The 23,055-nt window shown below is 32.7% G+C and overlaps 2 protein-coding genes across 2 annotated transcripts in view; one reads left to right on the forward strand and one right to left on the reverse strand.

Annotated features, from left to right (window-relative positions):
* Positions 1-2,832: 2,832 nt before the first annotated feature.
* LOC147812057 (uncharacterized) lies at positions 2,833-5,700 on the forward strand. The gene is made up of 2 exons (XM_087162312.1): positions 2,833-3,565; positions 3,752-5,700. Exons 1-2 carry the CDS (start codon positions 2,833-2,835, stop codon positions 5,698-5,700), a joined length of 2,682 nt encoding a protein of 893 aa, XP_087018438.1.
* A 2,482-nt stretch (positions 5,701-8,182) lies between these two features.
* Positions 8,183-23,055, reverse strand: part of LOC107453939 (metalloprotease TIKI1) — an 85,448-nt gene continuing 70,575 nt past the window's right edge. The window contains exons 7-9 of the mRNA XM_043051610.3: positions 17,617-17,710; positions 16,054-16,260; positions 8,183-11,447 (exon numbers count right to left, since the gene is read on the reverse strand). Of these exons, the coding sequence (XP_042907544.2) occupies positions 11,303-11,447; positions 16,054-16,260; positions 17,617-17,710 (446 nt within the window). The 3' untranslated portion in view covers positions 8,183-11,302. The remainder of the gene's footprint in view (positions 11,448-16,053; positions 16,261-17,616; positions 17,711-23,055) is intronic.

Here is a 23,055-nt window from a genome sequence, read left to right on the forward strand (position 1 = left end):
GATAATTTAGGTTTTGCATAGAAGATTATATTGCGTCTAGTAATTTGGCCAGGACCTGTGTATATAAATGCATCTATTCTTTATAATGTATTCTTTAAATTTATTTGTACTTAATTCAACTTTCTTTGCATTATTCATTTCGTATATTATAGGTGTTGAGGATTTATAATAACAGATGGCGCTGAGCGCAAACAATTTTCTTATTATTTTTTCTTCACTTCTTAAGTTTCAGTTTGGATTTAACCACTGAACCACAATGAATTAAAATCCTTTTTATTATTACAATTTGTGTAATTATTGTAGAATTCGAATCAAGGTGCTACACCGGCCGAAAAACAGGGCACCTGCATGAAATGTAAGTTAACATTTGTTTTGTTTGGTCTCCCTTAAGTCGGTAATTTATTTTTGATATTTTATTGCATTAATTGTATTGTATTTATTATAGTAACGTGCGAGCTGTTTATAATGGATGATTTTGAAAAATTAAAGTCCAAAAGAGCAGTAATCAGACAGCTGATTACAAAATTAATAAATAAAATTGATAAATCGTTATTAGAAACACTTCCTGATTATCCTGATTTGTATGATTATCTAAATCAGTTAAATGAAAAAAACGAAACTTTAAAGGCTCTTGATTTAAAAATTGAAAATTATTTTGATAAGAGCGAGGAATTAGAGAGTGAAATCATACAAAGTCAAGAGTATCAAGATCGAGTAGTGGCTTATAAAGGCAAAATTGAAAGATATTTACTGAAATGCCAGACTACAAGACAGGAAGTAACGATTAATAGTGGTAACAATAATTTACAAGAAAATATAACTTATAGAAATATCTCGCACGTTGCTAACGTTAAATTACCTAAATTGGAGATAAACAAATTTTTTGGTGATGCTTGTGAGTGGCACAGTTTTTGGAATAGCTATAACATAGCTATACATAGTAATGAGAGTCTTAAAAAAATTGATAAATTTAATTATCTTAAGATGTATTTAGGGGGAGTTGCTTTGAGTGCAATTTCTGGATTCTCATTAACTGAAAGTAATTATGATTCTTCTATTAAGTTGCTAACCGAAAGATTTGGTAGGCAAGATTTAATTATTAGTAGTCATATGAATAAACTTTTATCAATTAATTCTGTAAGAAATTCATATGATATTAAAGCTCTACGTAAATTTTATGACGAATGTGAAATCCACATTCGCAGTTTGCAATCAATGAATGTAACAAAAGGTAGTTATGGTAATTTACTCTGTCCTGTTATTTTGCAAAAGCTACCAGAGGATTTAAATTTAGATTATAATAAAAATAGAAAATCAAGTGTAGATTTTGACATTGATGAATTAATTTCATTTATTAGAAAAGAGGTAGAATGTAGAGAAGCCTCACATGTGTTGTCTAATAGTTCTAAAAGACAAAGTGTTCATTTTGAAACACAGCAACGGTCGGAGAGCCATAGTAAACATAATTATAATCGAAAGTTCTCATCTTCCTCAGCATTAGTTTCGGCATCTAACAACATACTTTGTTTGTTTTGTAATTCCAAAAATCACGAATCGAAAGATTGTTCTCTGACCATCGAAGAAAAAAAACAAACGCTGAAAGATCAATTTCGCTGTTTCCGGTGCTTAAAGAAATATCACACATCCAAAAAATGTTGGAATAAATGTATTTGCACATTATGTAAGAAACCGCATAGCGAATTAATTTGTGATAAATCAGCAATAAATAATGAGTCGAAAGAGAAAAACGATACTTTGGCATCCGTTACCGCTTCATGTGTTTCGAAACGAAAACAAAATGAAATGATCTATTTACAGACTTCTTTAGCGTATTTGATTTATGGTAATGTAAAGAAGTTGGTTAGAATTTTATTTGACTCTGGTAGCCATCGCAGTTTTTTGAAACGGGATATTTGTAATGAGTTGAACCTCAGGACCATTAAAACTGAACGGTTGCATGTTTTCGGTTTTGGAGAAAAAATTTCCAAGGGGTGTTCTTATGATTTAGTGAAAGTGAATCTTCAGAACAAAAACGATAAAAAATTAAATGTACGCATTGAAGCATTTGTAGTAGAAAAAATAACGTGTGGGAAAATAGTCGCACCCCATGAGAGAATTAAACAATTAGCAAGGAAAAATAATATTTTTCTTTCGGATACCGGAGAAATTGCTGATATAGACATTTTGATCGGCGCCGATTTCCTACATGACGTAATCTTTGATACGTCTTTGAGGCTCGGAAAAGGGCTCGTTGCAACCGATAGTTTATTTGGTTTTGTGGTTCAAGGGAGATTCATGAATAATTGCCAATTAAGTAGGATTGTAAACAATACTATAATATCTGATGTTGATTATTCTTTGTTTTGGAACCTTGAAGGATTAGGAATAAATACTATGAACGAAGAAAATGTTGATAATAAAAGCGAATTGTTAAAAGGTTTTAATTCTGATTTGCATTTTGAAAATAATAGGTATAGTGTACGACTTCTCTGGAGACCAAATACAAAACATTTGTTAAATGATAACTTTGAGCTGGCTTCAGAGAGGTTTGACAAATTAAAGAGAAGATTTAAAAATGATAAATCCTTGTTTGAAGAATATAAAAAAGTTATAAAAACTTACGAAAATGAAGGGATAATTGAGAAAGTTAAAAACACTGATCCCCAAAATTATAAACAATGTTATTTACCTCATAGGGCGGTTATAAGAAACGATAAACTAACTAGCAAATTAAGGATTGTATTTGACGGTTCCGCGCATAAAAAAAATGAATTGTCTCTTAACGACTGTTTGTATATTGGGCCAAATTTATACCCAGATATATATGAACTTATGCTAGCGTTTCGGGAAAACAAGATTGCTTTTATAGGGGACGTTCAGCAAGCTTTCTTACAAATAGGGATTAATGTAGAAGATCGAGATGTCACAAGATTTCTTTGGTCAGATGACCCCGATAATGATTCGTCTACAGTAATTTATAGATTTTGCCGCGTACTATTTGGTATCAACTGTAGCCCTTTTCTCTTAGCGGCTACTATTAAAGAGCATATTAAAAAGTTTGCAAAATCAAAGCCTCTTGCGTATGAATTACTAAATGAAAGGGTATATGTCGATGACGTCATAGGGGGAAGTGACAGTACAGATACAGCATTTCAAATAAGTTCTGATTGTGTTGAAATATTTCGGGATGCGGGAATGGTATTGAGAAAGTTTCAAACAAATGATAAAAAATTACGCGAATTATGGAAGAATGCAGGTATAGATGTTCAGAATGAAAAGGAATCGTTAGGTCAATCAGGTTTTCCATTTAAAGTTTTGGGAGGTTGTTGGGATCCTGAAAGAGATGTATTTTACTTTGAGTCCAAATATCTGTTAAAAATGATAGACACAGGGCAAATAACGAAACGATTTATTTTGAAAATCATTGGGCGTATTTTTGATCCAGTAGGATTTTTGGGACCCTTTACAATGCTTCTAAAATCTCTAGTTCAAAGCATTTGGAAAAGCGGATTGGAGTGGGATCAAGAGCTACCCTTAGATATGGAAAATCAGTGGCGCGAAATATGTAAACAACTCGGTGAACTTAATGATTTGAAAATACCGCGTTATTATTTTTTCGAAGCAGGTAACAAAGAAATTATAAGTTCACAGTTACATATCTTCTCTGACGCCAGCTTAAAGGGTTATGGTTCAGTTGCATATATTAGATCAGAAACTAGTGATGGGCATATTTCTACATGTTTTGTTTCAGCTAAAAGTAGAATTGCTCCCCTCAAAATGATTACATTACCACGACTTGAGCTACTAGGTGCCCTCCTCTCTGCTAGATTATTTCGAACTATTACTAGAGCCATAAAAATTCCGTGTGACAGTTTCTTTTGGTGCGATTCCTCTATTGTGTGTTGTTGGATAAAAACTCCTGCCATTCGTTTTAAACAATTTGTGCGTAACCGATTGGAAGAAATTCAAGAAATTACTCAACCTAAGGACTGGTTCCACTGCCCCGGAATTGACAATCCTGCCGATCTTATTAGCAGAGGTGCTTCCATGAGTATATTGAAGAATTCCGACATTTGGTGGAAGGGGCCACCTTGGTTGTCGCTTCCGACCGAAATGTGGCCAGAATTGAAACTCTTCAAAGAAAATGATGAACAAATTGAGTATCGTAAAAATGAAATCACCGTTATGAAATGTGTAGATGGTGAAGAACTTGAGTTGATAAATATCGCTAACTTTAGCAACCTCGAAAAAGTTGTTAGAATCATAGCGTGGGTAGTGCGATATTTGAACTGTTTAAAGAAAGTTAAGCCGAATATGGACACTTTGACTGCAGAAGAGCTCCGAAATTCTGAAGATATACTAGTAAAGCTTACTCAAGCAAAATTCTTTGAAAGTGAGATACGAGTTCTCCAATCTAGTTTGCCTATTCCAGCTTCTTCTACTATTTTCAATTTAGCTCCTTATCTTGATGAAAAAGGTATCCTGAGAATTACAGGAAGATTGGACGAAGGAGATTATTCTTTCGAGGAGAAAAAGCCTATAATCATACCAAGACAGTCTAAATTTACAGAGTTGCTTGTCAAGCGAGAACACGAAAATGTATTTCACTCTGGAGTAGAGAGCACTCTAGTACAAATTCGGAGAAGATTTTGGGTGCCTAAAGGAAGACAATTAGTAAAAAAGGTTGTCTCGAAGTGTTTGATTTGTCGCAGATACACAGCCAAGCCTTCTACCCAAATGACTGGACAGCTTCCAAAAGATCGAATTAGTGAAACTCCTGCTTTTACCGTATGCGGAATTGATTTTGCCGGACCAATCTACATCAAGGGTGAAAATGGAATAAAGAAATCATATATAGCCTTGTTCACATGTGCAGTCACGAGAGCAATACATCTTGAATTAGTCACAGACCTGTCTACTTCGACTTTTCTGCTGGCATTCAGAAGATTTCTCTGTAGAAGAGGTGGTTGTCATACAATCTACTCCGACAACGCCAAGACTTTTAAATGTACCGATAAAGAGCTTCAAAGATTATTTGATATTTTGGAAAATTCCGAGTTCAAAAACTTTCTTGCTGCTAAAAGAATATCCTGGAAATTCATCGTCCAACTTGCCCCTTGGTGGGGAGGATTTTATGAAAGATTGGTAAAAAGTGTCAAAGAGCCTCTAAAGAAAATACTTGGAAAAGCTCTTTTAAATTTTGAAGAGATGACCACTATATTGACTGAAATCGAAACCATCGTTAATCTTCGACCCTTGTCCTACGTCACTAACGAAATTGGTGAACCGGAAATTCTTACCCCATCACAATTTTTAACCCCTGGTAAAGAAAAGGCAGAGTATCCAGCCCATTTCATAGAAACCATCCATAGAGAATCCACCAGAAAGATTCTTATAAAAAGAAAAGAATACCAAGCTACATTATTGGCTAATTTATGGAAGCGCTGGAAGGAGCGCTATTTGTTTAATTTGAGATCTGCACACAACTTTACTTCTCCTAACCAAACAAAATGTTTGAAAGTGGGAGATGTGGTTTTGATGGAGGGCACCACAAAATCAAAACTATTATGGGACATAGGTATTATAACAAAAGTATTTCAAGGGCGTGATGGACGTGTAAGATCTTGCCTTATTCGCAAATCCAACGGCGAATATAAACGCCCAGTACAACTTATTTATCCTTTAGAACTCAATGACTGAAATGAACAATGATAATGTTTTTATTTTAATTTTCTTATTAGATTATGTTTTTTTTTATTTTCTTTCAAGTGAATATTTGCATCTCATTTCAAATTTATTTGCATTTAAATGTTATTTTTTTTAATATGTTTATGTTATTTTTGTCTAATTTTTATGTTTAAAATTTTAGTGAACTCGGAGGAGTTCAAGTGGGGAGTGTTGAGGATTTATAATAACAGATGGCGCTGAGCGCAAACAATTTTCTTATTATTTTTTCTTCACTTCTTAAGTTTCAGTTTGGATTTAACCACTGAACCACAATGAATTAAAATCCTTTTTATTATTACAATTTGTGTAATTATTGTAGAATTCGAATCAATAGGTAACATATAAAACAGTTTAATTACTTTTCGTATTACAAAACAGTTTTGAAATATATTCTGCATCTATAATTCCTTCAACTAATTTTATTTTTTAAAAAAACGCAGTTTATTTCTTAAACTATTTACACCAAACTATTTTAATGAGTTCTCAAAATATATTTAATCATTCATATAATTATTTCAAACGTGAAAATAAAACAAATCTTTGCAGCCACACACAGTAAATGAATGGTGAAGTAAACATAAATTTAAATCTGATTTACAAGCCGAGAATTATTTAATCCGGCAGTACTCAGCTTAATTTCGGGGGAACATTTAATGGCTTAACTCGACCGAATAATTAATACCCATTATTGCGAATCTCAGCACTTCCGTCTGAGCAGGAAATTCACTTTAATTAACTCGGTTATGCGTTTCTCACAATTACTGCACCGTTAGAATGTTTTCAATTTGGGAGACTTCCTTTTTTTTAATATTTTTAATTCGGGTTTTTAAATTACGCGCAGAATGACTGCGATTGTTTAAACCAAGCGCATTATCTATTTGGATAGAATTACAATTGTAGTCACTCAAATAATTATTTAAATAGACATTCTCTTCAGGATTAAACTTAAGGACATTGTAAGCAATGTATAATGCGCTAAAGAATAAAATAACTAAAATACAGTTTCTGGCCTAGATGCACTATAAGATTCTATGCAAAATTTTAATTACCAGGTGATACAGTACAGCTTTGTTGTTTTTACTCGGATAAAACCAGTTTGCATTTGCTTATGCTCCTGTATCAATTGCTTAATAATGAAATGCAATGCGTAAAAAAATAAATACCAATGATAAATATATAAAAAATCTCCCTTATAAAAACGCATTACACGTATGTTTAAATGTAAAAGTATAGCCTCTAAACTCTTGCAAATCAAGTAATTATTAAAAAACTACACTGCGTCTAATGATTTGATCTAATTATTATAATATACTAATATAATGCTTAATACAATAAATACTCTATATTTATGTGGTATATTGTCTAATTTATATTATATGTCGTCTAATTTAACCAATTGATACACTAACGTAAATAGTGCAAACCGGTTTCTGTCACATAAAAAACAATAAAGCTGTATAGTATCAACTGATAATTAAGATTATACATAGAATCTAATAGTGCGTCTAATAATTTGACTAGGGACTGTATAAAAAATTTTTTTTTAAAAAAACGGTACACACTGAATATCTTTTGATCTAATGACCATATTTTCAGGTACTAGAACTCAACATTTTTAGTTCACGGGAATAACCTCTATGCTAATTAATTAGTGCAGACTATACTTAAAGTTACGAAATCATTCACAAAAATATACTTTCTCTGAATAAACATACCTTTTTTTTCGTTAAATTCCTGACCCTAAAAATATTGGGGGGGGAGTGCCGCAATCTAAATAATATGGCAGCAATAACTAGGTCAAGACAGCTGCCGAAAGTGTGGACCCCTTAATGTTAATTACACTTTTAGACTATTTCCCCGAAGTTTTAAAGCACAATAGAAAAAACAATTTTATTTAATTTTATAACCTTTGTTAAACAGCCAGACTCAATTTCGGGTTTCCGACTTCTAATGTTCAACTCCATGGTCTTGTAACTTTCAACCCAGAAGACAAAGGAACTCTTGGGTCAAGTATTGGGAGAAGTTTGCATTCGTGGAGGATTTTGTGATAAAATTAACCCGCATTTGCGTTACCTGGAGAAGAAAACCACGAAAACCTCCCACTGTTAGCATGACGGCAAGGGGAATGTAGCCTGTGATCCGTCTACTACTGAGGATATTTTACGTCAGTACTGTGGTTAGTGCAAGCTGGATGCGGAATTCGTATCGACTGGGATTGGAACCTGGTTCGCCTCATTGGAAGGCGAACGCTCTATCCCCTGAGCCATCACTGCCTCCATTGACTACTGTGATATACTGAAAACCGTGTCTTACTATTAGTCCACTGTGAGAGGATAATAAATCAAAAGTTACTCAGGATATTCATTTTTTTCGCACTTTACACAATCCTAAAAGCAGCCATAGGTTTATGAATGAGATATAAAAAAATGAAGAATGAGATATAAAAAAAAAGATATTCAAAAAAGTGTTGTTTTTATTCACAAATTTATCAACTCACAAATTTATCAACTCACAAAAGCACAATCAATATTCACTCAAAATACATTTGAAAATTTATGCACATATATATTTGTATAGAAGCACCCATGATTTAATGACTAGGGGGAAAAAATAAAAAAAATTGTTGTTTATTTATATTCCTTTTTAAAAGTGATCAAAAATGGGACTTGGCAAACTTTTTCAAAACTGAGTTGTAAAGTGCCATTTCCAATGCCTGTGTTAATTCTTCGCATTTAATAGGAATTATAAAGTAATTTCGAGTTTGAAATTCAGAATTATAACTCGATCTTCATCACTAGTCGCTCTCAATTCATGTTTGTTATTTTTCACTTTTAAAAATAAATTGCCAATATTTTATTAGTTATCATTTTCAACAAGGTAATTGCAATCGTAATATCTCATTACAGTTCCTGATATGAACTGTTACTGGCTCTTGAAACGGGTTAGATGCATTCGTTTTCTGACGTTAAAGTACTTTAAAATTGATTGGAAAAAAAATTAAAAAGATTGAAAAGATAATTGAAAAAGATTAAGAATTACAAATAATTATCCAATGCAAATGTTAGAAAGACTTTTATCCTATTTTAAAAATGTAACAACTTTTATCATAAGAGATTAAAAAAAAGATTGAAGAGAATCTTTAAAAAAATCTTAAGAAGTAAGAATCTTTAAAAAAAAATCTTAAGAATAAGAATCTTAAAAATTAAAATTTATCATTGTATTCAAAATTGTTTAAAAATAATCATTGTATATCAAACTAATAATTCGTTCTTTTTTAATAAACATTTTTTTTAAAAGAAGCGTTGTTAATACTCTAAGATATGTAAAGAATTTTTGATAATTACAGAGACAAATATAGAAGATAAGATCGAAACTTAGCTAGCAGACGTTAATTTGAAAGTCTCAATTAAAATCATTCATCCCCCACTCATAATGGAATATCTGCAGGTGACGTAGTGTCTCGATCCTGATTGGATGTTGAAATTTGGCATTGTTTTTGTCAGCAACTGTTCTTTCCATTTTATTTCGAGTAAGTCAAGCCCTTTAAGTATCAATTCTCTTAAGTGATACATTCTAAATTCTTTCTCAAAGATTTCAATTCTTTCACTATATATTGACTCAGAGACTTAAAACAAAGACAGGCACAAAGCCATGTAGAACCAATTATGCATCGAAATTTTCAGGTACACAAAACAAAAATATATCACGTGTTGCAATACAATACATAAACAAATAATAAACCCAAGTGAAGTAAAAGAAGTAGACGAGCAAGAATAATATTTCAACTAATTCGATGTACGATACTGGTCTGTATTTAATTAACTTATCGTTAATCAACATTCTAATTTAAGTGGAGAAACTTAGCTTAACTTAAATACGCCATTTTGCTGATAAAGATTAGCTGGTCACATGTGTTAATATGAAAGGTCTTCTTCGTGTTCTTGAAGTTCAAGTACTCAATTGAAAAAACGCGTATGAATTCTTTCATTTAGTAAAATGAAAATAGCACACGTGACCTGTCGAAAGAGATAAGTTTCTTCGACTAGCAACTCTTTCACTTCAAGAATGAACTTATGCTACTGTTGACTTAGGAAGCCGGTCACCATCCACTAGCGATGGAACGGGTTCGGAGAAATGCGTTTCAGTTGTTATAAGTGTGCTATTGACCGATTTCCTTTTATGATCTCGTTTTACATGTGGTAATGAACACCACTAGCGACAAGGTAATAAAAACACAATTGGTTTAATTGATTTAATTAAACATCAATTCGTACGGTTTATTTAAAAGCATTTTCACTGTGGACAAAGTTCACATTTCATGAACGACACGTGATAACTGGAAAACATTTCTCTTTAATCACGCTCGATTAGCGATAAAAATTATGTTCCCTTTTTTTTGACATCATTGCTGTACACTTTTTTTTATCAATTTCATATTACATTTTCAGTACAATTTTTTTTGAAATAGAAGCTATAAAGGGATATGAAATATTTTTTTGTTCTAAACGGCTGCATGAGGAGTTTAAATTTTTCTTAAATGAAAAAAAAAATTTCTTACTTTTTTTTTTATCCTTTGGCAAAATGGGTGTTGTTTTGAGTTTGATGGCGTGGGCACCTTATTTGTACTTCATCACACTTTTCAACTGTGTTCAAGAGTAATAGTAAACAGTGCGCATGCGTGGTCATTGCATGCGTTGCTATAGCGACCGCTGCTGTTTGATAATTTTTTTTAGAATTCTTTTTTTCACTTTTAATTTTGTTATGCATTAAGTGGGTGAGCTTAGTTTCGAGATATGGGACCAGAGAGATTCCATAAATACTTCTTGAGTTGTGAATAAAAGAGAATTTCATCGTTTGACCGATATTTTTGCTTTTATTGTTTTAATTAGGAATCAGAAATTTTCTAACCTGCAGTTCAAACTGGAAAAAAAATTAGACAACACCCATTTTGCCAATGAGTAACCTGTGTCGCTTTTTCTAATTTTCGCAAAGGTGATGGCAGTTATATGATTGTCATCATCTAGGTTATACCGATAGCATTGCAACAAATAAGTTTCATAATTTTCCGGAAATGGCATTTTATAAATATAATTAACTTTTCCATAACATTCGACTTACACAGCTTTTAAATTTTTAATTTTTTTTCTGTCCAATTGCTGTTTCTATCCATTTCTTTATCTCTTTTAAAAATGCAAAGAAAATTTAAAAAGTAATGTCTTTTAAATGAGCAATATCAGGCATCAAACTAGTATTCCGTTCCAAAAATAATGTTTTTTGAACCATTGGATGTTACCAATAGCAAAAGCAACAAACTGGAATCGAAAAAGCAACCACTAGTGCCAAAAAGAAATATGTTACACAAGGTCTCAAAATACTCTGTCTTAAAAGTGATTGCTGAGAACTGTTATTTAGCACCAGTTATTTTGCGTCTGTAGAGACGGTTGCTTGTAACTGTTATTTTTGGAACGTGAAAAGCTGGAACTGTTATGATGACGCATCTCTAAAACAAATCAATATTCAGAGCGAACGACATGAGCTGTTATGTGTACAGATGGATCATATTTAAACAGGTCACTCAGGTGATGCCGGTCAAGCTGAAGAGGAGAAGAACTGCAGTGACCCAACGATGATCGGAAGACATAACGGATGATGAACTCCTCTCTTTCCATGGCTGGAATGCTTGTAGAGGCTCCAGAAGATTTGCACTTGCATCAGATTTCCTGATGATAAATACAATACAGTCATTGAAAATCATGTATAAAGCAGTTTAATACTACAATTCTAAAAGAAAGTTGTGCAATGCGACAGAAATTCCATAAGAAAATTGAAACCAATAGAAAATTTTGAAGAAGAAAATAATGAAAATATAAAAATGACAACCGAAGCTGTTTCGTCAGGGGGTCATAAAGACACAAAACCTTTTCTATAGAGAGAGCAAGACAAATGTCTAAAAATTGCTCTCTTTCTCTCTCTGTACACCAAAGGTTTTGTAAAAAGTCCAGGAGGAGAGAAAAGAAATACGAAAGTAAATTACATTGCTGAATAAACCTACTTAAAAATAGTCCTATTACAAACCAAAGAACACAACTTTCAGAAGCTTTATTCAACTCGGCTTTTTTCAGCTTTCAAACCAAAGCATACAACTTCTATCATCTTTAAACAAACTAGGAAACATTGAAAACAAACTAGGCCTACTAATGCGCAGAAGGAAAAAAAAAGAAGGAAAGGGAGGTTTGGTTTGTAATAAGACTATTTTTAAGTAGGTTTTTTCAGCAATGTTTTCCTTTTTAGGGCCGGGATAACCTGGTTGGTAGGGTACTCGGCCCATGTCCAAGAGGGCGTGGGTTCAATCCTCGTCGGTCTATGACTTCCCGTGCAGTAAATGGTGACTGATGCACATTAAATCTGTCTAGTCACAAAGTCCTCCATGTTCCCATGACAATTCATACCTCTGGGGGTACTGATCCAGGAGTTTCCTTGTCTTCTGGAGTGGGTTCAAAATTACAAGGCTCCGGAGTTGAACATTAGTAGTTGTGAACCCAAAACTGGGTGGGCTGCTCAATGACGTTTATAAAATACAGATTATTTTCCTTTTGTAATTAGTTTATGTAATTTACTTTTGTATTTTGTTTTTGTATTATGCACTTCTTTTCTCTTTTTCTGGACTTTTTACAAAACATTTGGGGAACAGAGAGAGCAATTTTTAGGCATTTGTCGTGCTCTCTCGGTAGAAAAAGTTTTGAGTGCTTATGACTTCCGGATCCGGTCTGGTTGGTGGATGACTATTTTCATTGTTTTCTTCTCAATAATTTTTAAAGTGCAATAACAGTCATATAACGAGAATTCACACTGACGCCTTTATTAATATTGAAAAAGCTAAGATAAAATAATCATCCTTAACAGCTACTTTAAATTTAACTAGGAGGCTTCGCCCCCTGCTCGCTAGTGCTCGCCAACCCCCGGAACTGCTTTCGCAGATCATTTCGGATGGCTTCGCAATCCGATGCTCGCTTTACTCGCTCATTGGATACGTTCTTAACGTCTAGCTTTTGTATACTTTTTTGAACACTGAAGTTCCGAAAACTTTTCACTGTAGAAAATTCTAAACCTGTACATTTAAATATTAATTTGAAATTGCAAACAGTTCACATATTTTTCTTAATCACACTATTCTAAATTTCAGTTGTTGAGAAAAGTAACTGTTGTAAGTTTTGTTTTAAAGTCTTTCCCACAAAAGGGCTAAAGCCATGTGTTGTAAAACAATATAAAATAGTAGTCTGCCACTGAACGCCGGATGTAAAGCATCGGCTTCACTAAAGATAATTTTGTATTTTTAATTCTCTGAATGGCGCCACCCTAATATGGAATTTGTAAAATAAATGTATATATTTTTGATTGTTGATGAAGCCCATCATTTTGCGTTTTCATCAGTGTTCAGAAGCAGAACAACTATAGGTTCTTTATTTTATCACAAAAATATAAAATGTATAAAAGACAAAGAGTAAGAAAATGAGTATAGTCATAGAAAAAGTTAAAATTATAATATAGTATTTATCAGTTAAAATAAAACTTTTTGTTTAAGTCATTGTTAACAATTCAAATTTCTCCGAAGCAATTCTAAACCTTCATTTTGCTCACTACGTGCTCTTGCGCGCCGAAGCCTATCAATTAAAACGTATTAGTGTTTTATATAACATGGATTAACCAAATGATGCTCACTACGAGCTCTTGTGCGCCGAATCCAATCAATTAAAATTGAAAACTGTTGCCAGCGTGAGAAAAGAAATATCATCGGTTTTATTGATACATACGTACGTATTAGCGTTTTATATAATATAGATTACTTGTCTAAAGTTAGAGCTCCCCTAGTCATTATTCTGGACCCATGGCGGTGACTATGAAAACGAGGTAGAACTATTTCAAGTAAGGATGTAGGATCACTGCTTAGGACAGGCTTTGGCTCTGTCTGGTCGGCGAGAGAAACGGAATCTTTTTCTTTGATCTATTATGTAAGCCCTAGATAGGAGAGAAGATACCCTCCCTGAAATGCACTATTCTTGTTCCCATAGCGGAAGACGGCCTCAGACTTTGTGGCGGGGGGATTTCTTACCGTATACAAACTATATTCAGGTGCCTGGTATTAAGAGAGTCTTCAACTAAAGACTCATTCGTTTGAAGAGTGCTGTAGAATTTTGTTCTATTAGGAGACTTGACTGATGGTCACCCACGCAGCTTTTTAAATACAAAAGGTTAAGTGGAAATCAAGTTCCCTTTCCTATATTGAGTCTTGAAATATTTTTCATTCAATTTTTACTTCGTAACCGTCGTTGAACAGCCGTCCCAATTTCTTGGGCTTATGACTACTAATGTTCAACTCAGTAGCTTTTTAATTTTGATCACAATCCAGAAGTCAAGTCAACTCATGTATCAAATATTGGGAGAAATTTGCCTTCGTGGTGTACTTTTTAATGGAACTAACCCGCATTTGCGTTGCATGGCGAGAAAAGCCAAGGTTAGCCTGACAGCAAGGCGACTCTAACCCATGATCCGTCTACCACTGAGGATATTTTTCGAGAGCATTGTGGTCGGGGTGAGCCGGATGCGGAAATCGCGTCGACCACTCACCGCTGGGATTCGAACGCGATTCACCTCATCGGATGGCGAATGCTCTATCCCTTGAGCCATCACGGCTCCCTATATATATATATATATATATATATATATATATATATATATATATATATATATATATATATATATATATATATATATATATATATATATATATATATATATATATATATATATATATATATATATATATATATACAGTCAATTCGCTATAACTCGAAGTACGATAACTCGAATATTACTATAACTCGATTTTTTTATGAGGTCCCGACCCTTTTATCTTCAATTTCATGTTAATTATACTCGATTACTCGAATTTTACTCCCTTTAACTCGATTTTTTTGGATCTCTTAAAGCAAGAAAAAAAACCTAGGAGCTGATATCTTGCCCCTTCCTTTGCAACACACGCACAATGTCTTTCGCACTCTTCATGGAGAAGCTAAAGCTGTCCCTTTTGAAGTATGTGAACAGTGGTTAAAGGAAACGTTACCAAATTTACTTCAAGGATACAGTTAAAATGATGTTTTCAATATTGATGAAATGGGTTTATTTTTTAAATGTCTTCCAAATAAGACTATGATGTTTAAGGATGAAAACTGCTCAGGGGGTAAAATGAGCAAGGAAAGTTTGACTGTCCTAGTCTGGGACAGAGAAATTGCCCTTTCTTGTTATTGGAAAAAACCGAAATCACCGATGTTTCATGAATGTAAAAACGTATCCTTTGGATTGCAAGTCTAACAAAAAGTTTTGGATGACATCAGTTTTATTTGAAGACTATGTAAGAAAATTGCATCGGAAATTCTTCGCTAAAAAATAAAGTGATACTCTTTATGGATAAATGCACAGCGCATAGTGATCTCCCTAATTTGAAAGCAGTAAACTTGCAGTTTCTCCCACCAAACACAACAGCAAAGTTGTAGCCGATGAACCAAGGTATCATAAAGTGCTTCTAACAGTCTTATCGTAAATGGCTTGTCAGAAAAATGATCTTAAATATTGTAAGCAATTAAAAGATTTGTAATTAATAAGCATTAACTAGATAATCCGACAATATTTTGAAGTCCAAAACCGAAACTAACGGTAAGTCGAACTTCCGATACGTCGAAGTTTTTCGTCAGTCCTATCAGATTCGAGTTATCACGAATTCACTGTATATATATATATATATATATATATATATATATATATATATATATATATATATATATATATATATATATATATATATATATATATATATATATATATATATATATTTAAGAAAATTTAAAAGTTTTATAAACTGCGCGTAAGCTGCAAGTATCTAGAACTCATAAAATAAATTGAAAAATGGAGAAAGTATGTAAAGTAATAAAAAATTATGACAAGAGAAGAAAAATTATTAAAATTATTTTTTGAAAGTATTTAAAAAAATATTTTTATTAATTTTTTATTATTTATTATTCTTAAAAAGATATTAAAAATCGGGAAAACGAAATGAAGAAAAGATTAGAAAGCACTCATTTTTGCGGATATAATCGTGTGAGCTGATGAAGAAATTAAATTTTTTCTTTATTTTGTTTTCCGGATTTAAATTTTTTTTGTATAATTAATAATAAAAAAATAGATAAATAAATAAAAAATATTTCTTAAATACTTTTAAAAAATTATTTTAATAATTTTTCTTCTCTTGTCCATTATGAGAAAGCTTTTTACTTTCTGCTGAAGGCAGACGAATCGAGACGGACCCATAACTCATTGAATCGTCTGGATGACTGCGTAGTGGTTATGGGAGCAGTTGTAGATTCCAATATCCGTTTCAGAGCTTGAGATCTTTGCAGAAAATGATATCGGTTGGACCGTCGGCCCTGGTTTTTTCGAATGGGAGATACTGTCTCAGATTCTACACTTTTCTTCGATTTGCTACAACAAACAAAGTATTCAAATCATTCCATTCATTCTTAAAACTGTAAAAACTTGATCAAGTCAGTAAAATAAAAATGGTAATTAGATCCACCAAACTCTTTTTCAATAGCATAATAACGACAACTACTCAGGAATCAACCCGTTTTTAATCTGTCAAGAAGAAAAAATTTTAATAATTCAAATTAATTTAAATAACTTAGTATAATTAATTTTAAATGTCCAAAAAATTTACATCAGTACTTTTATTATTGTATAAGTCTCAAACTTTAACTATTATTAACAAAAAAAAAAGTATTATTAAGAGAAAAGTATTAAGATGCAAATTCAGAGCTTTATTAAGAAAGGAGGTAATATTTTTCAAAATTATCAAGTTCTATAAGCAAGTACATGCCCTTCATCATTATATGATGTTTTAAACTTAAAAATTAATTATTTATTTAATGCTCAGCGAGGAGGGTAAACTTTCTTTTTTTATAAAAATAAGCATGACTTTTGTAATTAAATTGAATAGTACTTAAAATATTTTTATTGCATGATTAAATTCAATAATATTTAGTCCTTAACAATTTAACAAATATAATCGAATTTATTTTTCGCCCCCAACTTCTTTCTTTACCATTATATCGCCCCATTCAACATATTCTTCCCTAAAGTTTGAGGGGAGCTTAATCGGTATTTTACGGTTTATCTGATTGAATATTTTAATGGGGCACGTTAGCTCAAAAATCCATATTACTTACCAAATCCTTTCAAGCAAATCAAACAAACCAATTTACATACTTTCTAGAGTTTGTCGGGAAAAAATTTTTTTAATGTATGTTGAAAGCATTCTTAAAGCCATTTAATTTCAAATCTCAAAAAATATATTGACTCTCTATAACAGCGCTTACAGAAATAAATATTTCGATAAAAATGTTAAAAATTAATGGTAGCCAATCAGATTGGATGCAAAAAAATTTTAAATTATTTACGTAATTATTGTTCATTCGTCCAGATTTCATTCAAAAATTAAAAAGATTTAGTGAATGGAACAAAATATTGTACAAAGACAAATATGACTTATTGCATGCAAAACCATTTTTTTCCTTCCATTTGGAGAAAATGGTCATCGAGATAGTAAGTAAATATCAAATTTTTATCAAAACATTTTTACCAGTTCATGCTTATGACTGCTCACTCACTTGATATATTTCAAATTTCAGTTCCTTTTTCTCGACGATTAACTGGTTTTTTACTTTTTTTCAACAAAACAAATATACACATTAGCGTTTTACATACTTTTTTTTATCCTATTGTATTTTTCTGAAATTGGAAAAACAATTGAAAGTAACAAACAATCAGCATGATTCTTACCTCTTTGGTATTTTTGCACTGACTGACACGTGTTCAATTTCAAATCCTTGAGCTTGAATAAAATCCAAAACCGTATTGTTCCCTAGAAAATGACCTGAAAAATATAATTCTTTTTAATGAATATCATATCAGTATGAGCTTGAAATCATGTTCCTATGTTAATGCTAACGCTTTCTTACCATGTACTAAAAACAGATTGCGTTAAATAAAATTTATAAGCCATTTTGAAAGAATTCGAATTCGAAACTACCTTTGCTAACCAATTATTAAAAAAATAATTTATTTAAAATTAATTCACACTAACTACTAACCTATCATCTGAGCCGTGATGGCTCAGGTGATAGAGCATTCGCCTTCCAACGTTGTGAACCGGGATCAAACCCCAGCAATGGTTGGTCGATACGAATTCCGTATCCGGTTTGCACCAACTTAATAACCGGTCTGTACCAACGTAAATTATCTTCAGTGGTAGATGGATCATGGGTTAGAATCCCCTAGCCGCCAGGCTAACTCTGGGAGGTGTTTGTGGTTTTCAAATGCGGGTTAGTTCAATCAAGAAGTACTAAATGAAGGCAAACTTCTTCCAAAACTTGATCCAGGAGTTCCCTTGTCTTCTGGATTGTATTCAAAATTACAAGGCATCGGAGCTGAACATAAGTAGTCGTAAGCCCTAAAATTGGGTCGTTTGTTCAACGACATTTATTAAATTAAATGCTTCCATCTGAGTAAGCTTACATTCCCAGTAACCGATAATTTTTTTACAGAAAAATGCGGTAAGGTAGAGGTAAAATAAATCAAATAATTTTTTTTATGTAATGAATAAATGCAAAAAAATGTTTTAGAGTTATCATATGCAGTAATAAATACATGACTGGACAGTTTTACAATAGTTTGTAAAGGAAATGCATTTTAATGTTAGAAAAGTCGGTCGCGTTTAACCCTGATGCAAATCTAAAATAAATAAAAAAAATTACAAACATTTCAAACTAAATAAAGAAATTGTTTCAAAGGAAATTCAAACAATACGTTTTCTGGAAATATTTGTAAAAAAGTGTTCTTTGTTGGATTATAAACATATTCTTCTAAATAAGTGCTGTTGATTTAGTTCGAAAATCTAAGTAACTCATTTTTTTTAATGAATTAGGGCAACTATTCAATAAGCAAGAACTTCGAGTTCACAACGAATTTTTATTTATTTCATATCAGCCTACCCAATTTTTGGGTTTACGACTATTAATGTTCAACTCCATGGCCTCGTAATTTTAAGCCCAATCCAGAAGACAAGGGAATTCCTAGACAAATTTGCCTTCTTGGAGGAATTTTTGATGGAGCTAACCCGCAATTGCGTTACATTGGGAGAAAAACCATTAAAATCAATTAATTAAAAATCACCTTACTGTAATTGACGCTAATTTTTAGCGTCAATTGTACTTCCTTACACTTGGACTTCCTTACACTATTTAACTGCGTTCATAAGTAATAGAAATCAGTGCGCATGTGTCGTCATTGCATGCCTTGCTATGGCGTCCACTGCTGTTTGATAATTTTTATAGAATTCTTTTCTTTTTTATTTCGATTGGTGACTATTACCAAAACTAATTACTTAATCATTGGAGTCAATAATAGTGCAGAAATTTTTCACGGTTCTTCTAAAAAAATTTATAATTTTTCTCGATCTGCTTTGCTTTTTAGTACTATATTTTTATTTTTAATTTCAAATAAAAATTATAAAAATTAATTGTTATAAAAATTATTTGCTTACATTGAATTGCTCAATTGAAAATTAATTATTATGAAAATTAATTGTTCATCATTGGTCATTTTTTTTATTTATATTAGTGTTTGTTACTAAATTTAATAAAACATCACTGGCGTCAATATTAGTTTGCAAATAATTTTTTATGGTCTCTTAAACCAATTAATTTCATTTCTCCATTAATTTTGCTTTTTGGGGATCTAACGGGATAGGGGGCCTGATGGAGAGGGGGCTCAAACTCATGATGACCACTGAAAATATTTTGCATCAGCACTGTGGTCGGTGCAAGCCGGATGCGGAATTCGTATCGACTAGCCATTGCTATGATTCGAAACCCGATTTACTTCATTGGAAGGCAAAAGCTATCCCCTAAACCACCGTGGCTCAGTTCACAACTATTGATTCAAAACTATATGTTTTGAAAAATGACATGAATTATATTGAATGACAACAGCTGGTCTGCTGAAAACGATCAGCAAATGATCGCCCATCAAGTTGACGCAAACTGTATCGATTGTATTATGTGTCTGCAGTAAAGGACTTCACCCAAATAGTCCAAACAAAGAAATATTTTTCTGATCCTCCAAATGTGATAATAAAGTATTCAATTCTTCTTGTTACCCAAAAGAAATTATATTTCTGGTCCCATCAGATAGAACTGCTGCTGTCATTTTCTTTATTGATTATCATCTTTTTTTTTCTCATATATATTTGGTTGGGAACATTTTCTCATTGATGTCCCAAAAAAAAAAAAGAAATATCTGAGATATTCGTGTTATGTTAGGACCGCCTGAGAATCTTGGAAATTAAAGAGATCGGTTGCAACTCTTGGAGAAAAATAGTTATTCCATTATCGACTTAGGTTTTGCTATCAACTAAGAAAATTATATGTAGAATGTATATCCATCTAGTACTTTCCTTCATAATTTGTTCACAAAAGTTTCAGCATTACCATTATTCTATCATCTGCCCTGTACATATTAATATAGAATATATTCTATCATGTGTTCTACGTTAATATGGCGTTCTAAAATAGACTGACAGTTTTTAAAACTTTATAATAGGCGAATGGTTAAGTTTCAAAAAAAATCTTTATGCAAATTCATGATGCAGAGCATTGCCGCTGTCATAAGGAAATTATATAAGATAAAAGTAGTTCAATTGAATCCTTGTTTCTCACATACAAATAATAATAATAATAATAAATTTAACAACTATAAATTAGAGAAAACAAATTCGTTTCCGTTTTAAAAAAATCTATTATCTATGATGATAAAATTGAAGGTTGTGTGTGTTAAAACTCTAGCACCGATTGTGAAATTTGGACAATGGTAAGTGGGTACTTTTCTTACGTCGCACTAGAGCTGCACAAATGGGCTATTAACGACTGTCTGGGAAACATCCCTGAGGATGATCCGAAGACATGCCATTGCAATTTTTGATCCTCTGCAGAGGGGATGAACCCCTTGCTATGGTAAACCGACGACCTGCGCGAAATAGAGCATTTTACGGTAGAACAGTTTCACGAGTATCTATACCGCTTACCCGATCCCGACGCTGGCTGATCAAAGTGGTCACCCACCCGCTTACTGACCGCAGCCAGTGATGCTTGACTTGGAACCTTGTCTAATGTAACATTCTCAGAAAAATCCTCCACGAATACAACTTTCTCTCAATACTTGACCAAGACTTCCCCTCTCTTCTAGATTGGGTTCAAAACTACAAGGCTACGGAGTTGAACATTAGTAGCTATAAACCCAAAAAACTGGGTCGGCTGTTCAACGACGGTTATAAAGTAAAATGCATATATACCCTTGCACCTAAATAACTTGGGCCCGCATTGGAGCAATATGCACGAATCTTGGCTTAATAAAGGGCTGTTATTTTTCCGATATTGGCCCTAGATAGAATTGGCCTATTTACCCGAGATTTTACAGCCACTTTACAACCCATATAGGCTCTATATAGAGTTGTCAAATTGACCCGTTATTTTATAGTCATTATTCGTCAAACATAAGTCCCATATTGGTTTAATATAGGCCGATATTGAACTGATATAGAAGTAATATTAAAAAATTTAGACATCTCAATATTGGTGAATCGGTGTATGCTCATATAGGACTGATAGCGAGCAAATTTTGAGCCCAACTGAGTCAAGGTAAAATTGTTGCTTGGGTAATATTGATGAAACTGATTTTTACGGTCGCTCGAAAGGAGTTAGTATCAGAAAAATCAGAAATCGTTTAATTGTGGCAAGTTTGGAGCAACGTAAGTTGAACTTGAGCATGATGCTAAATGATACAGAAAACAGTTAATCTTTATTTCGATGGGGTTAACTACCAAAAACGCGTTTTGCTTAATCTAGTAAAGTAAAGCTACCGTGAAGGAGAAAATATAATTTTCAAAAAAAATTTACACTATTTTCAGCTTTATTAATCGATGATTTCGTAGTATTGTTCAAGACTATTAGTTCTTTTCTCTTTTTTTTCCAGCTTGCTATTAGAATGAGCACTCAGCAACTATTCAATTAGAGATGCATCAAAGATAGGAATTATACGACAGAGAGTTAAAGAAATAAATTGTCAAGAAACGAATGTTCTTATTTTTCCGCATAATGTATTCCATTATTAAATCCATCGGAAAGGAATTAGGCCTTATTAATAACTGCAGTTCCTCTTTCAATTTAAATGAAAAATGGATTATGTAGAGTAACGGAGGAAAGTCAAATCAACAAACCCCGGATTCAAAACAAAAAAAAAAAAAAAAAATAAGCCCAATCAGAAAAACAAATAATGGAATTTTTCCTTAAATCTCATTATTTTCGGATTGTTCTTAACTTCTGTCTGGGATCGTTATCATAATCTCTCTTCTTCCCTAATGGAGCTCCTTTTTTGAAAGGGGGGAAGGCATGTCACAAAGAAGCAATTTCAATTCCATAACCATCGAGTCAGCATAAGAGATAATTGAATTTCGTTTATGGAATGTATGAATATTTATTTTCCTTCTTTGGGTATACTAACCTTTTCCCAAAGATTCATCCCAGTAGGGAAATCATTTGTTACACCATCTCAGTTACGGTTAAAGGGATTCTTTTTTATGCTTTAAGCCTAAACCAATTAAAAGGAATTCGATCGCATCCTCCCATCAGATAGTTTAATCGCAAACTCTTCTTCTTGTTTGCTTCTTTTTTAATGTAAACTTTCTAAAGCTGTACTAAAATATATATCTCCTATTTATCATTGTATAAACCAATAAAAGATAAATCTTTCTGTTGTGTTCTCTAAGTTTGTTTTCGCCATAGACTTTTTAAACATGCCATATGTACACTCTATAACAAAAAAATCGACGCACCAAGAAGGACTTTTCCGATTAAAACGAAAATTGGTGGATAGGAAGACAATGTACAGAATAGTAAATGATTAAAATTTCAGAACAATTGAATAATTTATTGCAGTTACAGTAACAAGTTCAATAAGGTGTTGACCCGCCTCTAGCCTGGATACAAGCTGCCACACGGCGTGGCATAGACCGATAAAGCTCCCGGATGGTCTCTTGCGGTATTTCCAGCCAAATTCGTTCCAATTGTCGAACGAGGTCATCAACATTCCGTGCCAGATGCAATCGCCTTCCCATCATATCCCAGACATGCTCGATAGGAGAGAGATCTGGTGATCTAGCAGGCC

Source organism: Parasteatoda tepidariorum, chromosome 4 (genome assembly GCF_982258835.1).
Source record: "Parasteatoda tepidariorum strain Cologne lab strain chromosome 4, Ptep-v5.0, whole genome shotgun sequence".
Taxonomy (NCBI): Eukaryota; Metazoa; Arthropoda; class Arachnida; order Araneae; family Theridiidae; genus Parasteatoda; species Parasteatoda tepidariorum.